This window comes from Sorex araneus, chromosome 3 (assembly GCF_027595985.1).
Source record: "Sorex araneus isolate mSorAra2 chromosome 3, mSorAra2.pri, whole genome shotgun sequence".
Lineage (NCBI taxonomy): Eukaryota > Metazoa > Chordata > Mammalia > Eulipotyphla > Soricidae > Sorex > Sorex araneus.
Window position 1 is genome coordinate 77,078,709 of NC_073304.1, and position 5,614 is coordinate 77,084,322.

At 36.3% G+C, this 5,614-nt stretch overlaps 1 protein-coding gene across 1 annotated transcript; it reads right to left on the minus strand.

Moving 5' to 3' along the window:
- Window positions 1–3,008: 3,008 nt before the first annotated feature.
- LOC101559051 (olfactory receptor 11H6-like) lies at window positions 3,009–3,953 on the minus strand. The gene has a single exon (XM_004609722.2). It carries the CDS (start codon window positions 3,789–3,791, stop codon window positions 3,009–3,011), a length of 783 nt encoding a protein of 260 aa, XP_004609779.2. The 5' UTR covers window positions 3,792–3,953.
- Window positions 3,954–5,614: the final 1,661 nt, after the last annotated feature.

Sequence of the window (5,614 nt, forward strand, 5' to 3'; positions counted from 1 at the left end):
TCAATTTGCTTGAACTGGCAAATCGATGTAACGTCTCCATTTGTCCCTGTCACATGCTAGTGTAGCTCAATGGCATATTGGAAGGATAGATATATGTCAATATATTGGTTCTGATCAAACTTTCATTGGGGAATTGCATAATATCTAAGACTTTACTGCTGAAGAGAACTTGGTGGTTGCTTTAGCTAGAGACATACAAGACTCCAGAATATAGTTCGATTATGTTGATTCAGATTCTGTTCGTAAAGTAAAATCCCTTATCCTTCATTATTAGGGAAGAATTAGAAATAAGGACTAAACATTTTTTAAAAAAAGTTTCTTGGGGAAATTTTTAACCTTCTAATTAAAAATAAATTAAAAAGGCATATAATAAACTTATAAAATATATTTAAAAACCCAAATCACTCATAATTTTGCTGAAAGATCATAATTGTGCCATATTAAATATTTATTTATTTATTTATTTATTTTATTTTAAAGAAATATTTTATTGAACCACCGTGAAAACAAGAAAAAAATACAAAGCTTTCAGGTCCCAGTCACAGTCAAATACTGATTAAACCACCATCCCTTCACCAGTGCACCCGTTCCACCACCAAGAACCCCAATACACCCCCCGCCCACCCCACCCCTCATCTAAGTAGCTGATGATATTCCCATTATTCTCTCTATATATTGAGTACATTTCATATTTCCATACAGAACTCACTATTGTTGATTGGAAATTTTCCCCAAAAATCAGGCCTGCTGAATAAGCATCATCTAATAATTTCTCTTCCTTGGTAAAAGTGAAGACTTTGAGTTTCTAATATTTTGGGTTTCTAATATTTTAGCTCAGTTCACAGTCAAAATTTTGTCTGTGAGCAGAGAGGCTCTGCTTCTCGTGCCGCGGCTCTTGGTTCATCTCTGGGCGGAAGGCGCGCCGGGAACACCTCCCCTCCCAGGATCACTAAATATTTTTTTTATTGCCCTAATTTCTAAATAAGTTTGGAAACAGTAGTGAAATATTTTCTATTTGGGGGAAAAGAAAAATTAGCAATATGTTGTTATAATTTTCCCAAATCATCAAATGTATTTTAAAACATGATTTTTAAGGGCTACAGCATTAGGGCCAACCCAGCTCAATTCCTCCACCCCTCTTGGAGAGCCCAGCAAGCTACCGAGAGTATCATGCCCGCATAGCAGAGCCTGGCAAGCTACCTGTGACATATTCGATATGCCAAAAACAGTAAAAACATGTCTCATAATGGAGATGTTACTGATGCCCGCTCGAGCAAAACGATGAGCAAAGGGATGACAGTGACAATGACAGCATTAGGATATTCTATAATTTGAATATATTCCAATTCATCTAATTAATTTCTAATATCAACATTAACCATGATTTTTCTATATTTTTGTTTTTAATTTTTTGTTTGTACCTGATAGTGTTAAGGGGCCACTTCCAACATGGGACTTGAAAAACTGTATGGTGCCAGTGATTGAACCCAGGCCTCTGGCATGGAAGGCATGTACTCCAGTCTTTTGAGCTATGTTCCATACACTGATTTGGATGCTATCACCATTATTTTATCTTCATTAAATTTATAAATTTATTTGGATTAGAAAGACTTTTTACTTTTGGGTTTTGGGTCACACCAGGTGGTGCTCACGGCTTTCTTCCAGCTCTGTGCTTGGAGTTTATTCCTGACTGAGGTCAGAGAACTGTTTGTGGTGCTGGAAATTGAATCACATCATATACGTATCTCTTGAACCATTGAAAGATATTTACAACATTTATTTATTCCATTCAGAAAGTTATATTCTGTATATATCCATTTATTCACTTTTGTTTTTTACTGTTTCAAGGAAATTATTTTCAGTTTGCTTCATACACACTTCAATTCTCTTTGGTGAATTTACTTTTGTGTTGTTCATGAATGGCATTCCCCCCCCTTATATTCTATTGTTTAATATTATATTTTATATATTTACTTTGCATTTGCTCACCATTAAAAAGGTTCTTACAGATTTTATTCACCTTTTGGAATCAGTTTTTGTAAAAATGTGCATTAAATATCTACCAGTCTTTGGTAAAGAAATAAGGCAGAAAAAAATTTTCATAGTCAATTCATGAGTACTGATGTACTATTAATTTATTTGTATACTTATTTATTGTTTTTTTTTTGGGGGATCATTCAGAACTACCTGAGATGAAACTGGGGCAGACTGTAAAGCCAACCTCTTAACTCATGTACTATCTCTCTGGTCCTGGTACCTTATGTTTTAACCCTTATCCTCTCTTTTTAGTGTAGTTTGAAGGTTAAGTTCTTGCCTTTCCTTTCCCTTTCATCTATTTCTGATAAGAAAATGCAAAAAATTGTATTGCTTTCTGCTTTCCACTACCGGGAATACTGTATAAGGGACTGCTGGCTGTTCATGTGTAAAAGAGCTTGTTTGAGAGGAATCTAAGGAAGCCCCGAGTTTGAGGAGTGGAGTGAGTTTGATCTTGAAAGATCTATTGAATGATGGGTGAGATAGATGCACACCTAAGTTGATATGATGAAAGCTGGGCAGAAATTGGATTCAGGAATGGGAGGAGACAAGTATACATAAACATACATGAATGATATGTACACCTAAATATATGTAAGATAGTGATGGGTACAATAGATGTCTAATTATTTTGAAATTGAGTTTTAGAAGCAAACTTACCAAAATTTGCAAAGTATAGAACCTGACCATTTGATATCAACGTTATGTTTATTTTTTCTTCAAAAACCTCTGAGAGCACCCGTTTTTCTTGTTTTCATGTCCTACACACAAGACTACTAAATAATAAAGCCTACTACAAATGATTTATGCAAGTTCTGGTAAGATCATCTCTGATATTTGCTTCATTGAAATATAACCCTAAGTATATTTCAGAAAATATAGGAAACATATTTACCTTTAAAATTTACTTAAGACTATTTCCTCCTTTAATTTCCTATCACCCCTTTTTATTTCATATCACACATATGTAAATTCTAGTTCTTGAGAGTTTGTCTTTGACCGAATCTGATAACCCTATACAGTTTTTTCAAGGCCTCCTTCATCTCCTTATTTCGGAGGCTATAGATCAAAGGATTAAAAAAAGGAGTCATCACAGAATAAAATAAAGTCACAATTTTCTGGATCCCCGATGGATTATCTGCAGTTGGGCTCACGTACATCACCATGATAGAGCCATAGAACAAGGCTACCACAGCCAGATGGGAGCCACATGTAGAGAAGGCTTTACGCCGGCCTTCTGCTGAAGGGACCCTTAGTACAGCTCTGATCACCAAGGTGTAGGAGCTGGTAATGAAGAGGAAGGTGGAGAAAATGAGGACAGAGTTAAAGATGGCACAGGTGATCTCAGTGGCAGGAGATGGCACGCAGGACAACTTCATAAGGGGTCCTGGGTCACATAAAAAATGATCAATAGTATTGGGGCCACAAAACGGAAGTTGGGCTATGAGATAAACAGGGAGGAGGAAGCAGGAGAAGCCACACACCCAGCAGCAAGCCCCCATTCTAATGCAGCGCCCAACTGTCATGATGGTGGGATAGTGCAGTGGTCTGCAGATGGCGAGGTATCTGTCATAGGCCATGGCAGACAGGACGAAGGTCTCAGTAGTGCCCATAGAGAAGAAAAAGTAGAATTGGGCAAAACAGCCAGAGAAGGAGATTGTGTTGGTCTCAGAGAGAAAGTTGGCTAGCATATTGGGGACAGTAGAAGTGACATACCAGATCTCCAGGAAAGAAAAATTGGCCAGCAGGACGTACATGGGAGTATGGAGGTGGTGATCCCACCACACTGCACTGATAATGCACAGGTTTCCAATTAGTGTCAAGGCATATATCACTGAGAAGAATGAAAATAGGAGGATCTGAATCTTCCAGGTACAAGGGAATCCAAGAAGAATGAATTCACTCACAGGTCCAGAATGATTATTCTCTCCTGGATTTTTCATTATTTTCACTGTGAGACCTGCAATAACAAGATATATCCATAAGTGACTCTGCAGAAGTTTTCCCACTAGTTGTTCTCTGGATTTCTGTTCAATTTGATTAGTAGTTTAAGGTCACTTAAATATTTTCAACATTCTTTGCCTGGTGTGATACTGGGAGGAAATAAAGAACTTGGGGTGTCAATTGCATATTTTAATCCCAGCAGAGTGATTACATGGTTTTCATAGTCATGCAACACATGCCTTTGCTTAGTGTACTAAGTACTACACAAAACTCTCCACCACTATCTTTGTGTTATTTCCAGTAATCTTGATTTTTCTTCGACTCTTATCATATTCATTCTCAGTGATCTGTATATTATCCCCTTGGCATGCAAACCATTCATGTGAGATGAAGTTCAAATTTTACTCCCCAGTTATGATGTCTCTTATATAACCTGGATCTATCTACTCAGTTTCTTACTCAGTATTTCTTTTTGGTATCTAATGTAAGTAAAATTTGATATGCCTATGACTACGCTTAGGATTCTTCTTATCCCAAATTTGATGATCCTTCTTTCTTTACCATATAACCAAATGGCATCTCCATTTATTCATTTACTCAAGCCACATGATGCCCATTAAATACTCCACAACAACAAACTTTCTAGGTCTTATGTTCAAATTGTTCGGAATCTGAATAATTTTTAGCTTTCTCATCAGCTTTCTCTAAAATGAAATTTTTCCTAGTACAAAAGTCATTAAACAATCTGCTTTCAATTATATTTTTACTTATGTCTAACTGACATAAGATATAATGTTTGCTTTGGGAGTACAATACAATTATTTGATATTTAGATATGTTGCAAAATGATCACCAGAGAAAATCTATTTAACATTTGTCACCATACTTAGTGCTTTTGTTTTTATATGCTTTGAGCTTACTCTCTACAGGTTCCTAGATGGTAGCTTAAAAAGATATGTTCCTGCCAAAGACTTGCTTTCAATCCTTTAAATATACTTAAGACATACCCCAAATTCTTTACCATAGCTATATAAGGCGAATGAGAACATACATATCCTCATTTCTACCACTCTTAGCTCTACTGATCCCACTTCTGTCTTGTTGACACCTGAGTGTGCTGTGTGGGGCCTGTACAAGGCCTGAAATATTTCTTATCCACTCTCTCCCATGTTCTTTACTCTACCATTAATATTCATTTTTATGACTTCAATCAGATTTCTGTTCACAGTTGAAGCCGGAGAGTGGCCTTCCCTAATTTAAACCTTCTTTGGGCCTGTTTTAAATCTTGCTTTAATTTTCATCAAAGTATAAAGCATATCTTTGTATTTTAGGTTTACTATGAATTTTCAGTCCCAATCACTTGAGTATAGGAGAGCTTTCCGTTTTTTCAGACACATTTCTGGAATCAAGTCCTGCTTACTACAGGTCTCTTTAAATATTTGTTGCAGTCTATGAACAAATCTTAATTGTGACCAGTTAGGAAAACAATGGCTTGAAAGAAAAGCAAAAAAGATTTTCAAAGTGCAAAGATTATACTCTCCAAAGTATAAGAACAAAAGCCAGGAAACAAATTATGTGTAATGGGTATACACTTAGTCTAAGTAGACATAACCTTGCCAGGCACCTACTTAAGACA

Coding starts and splice junctions, on each gene's coding strand:
- LOC101559051 (XM_004609722.2), bottom strand. CDS start 3,791: ATGTACGTCCTGCTGGCCAATTTTTCTTTCCTGGAGATCTGGTATGTC.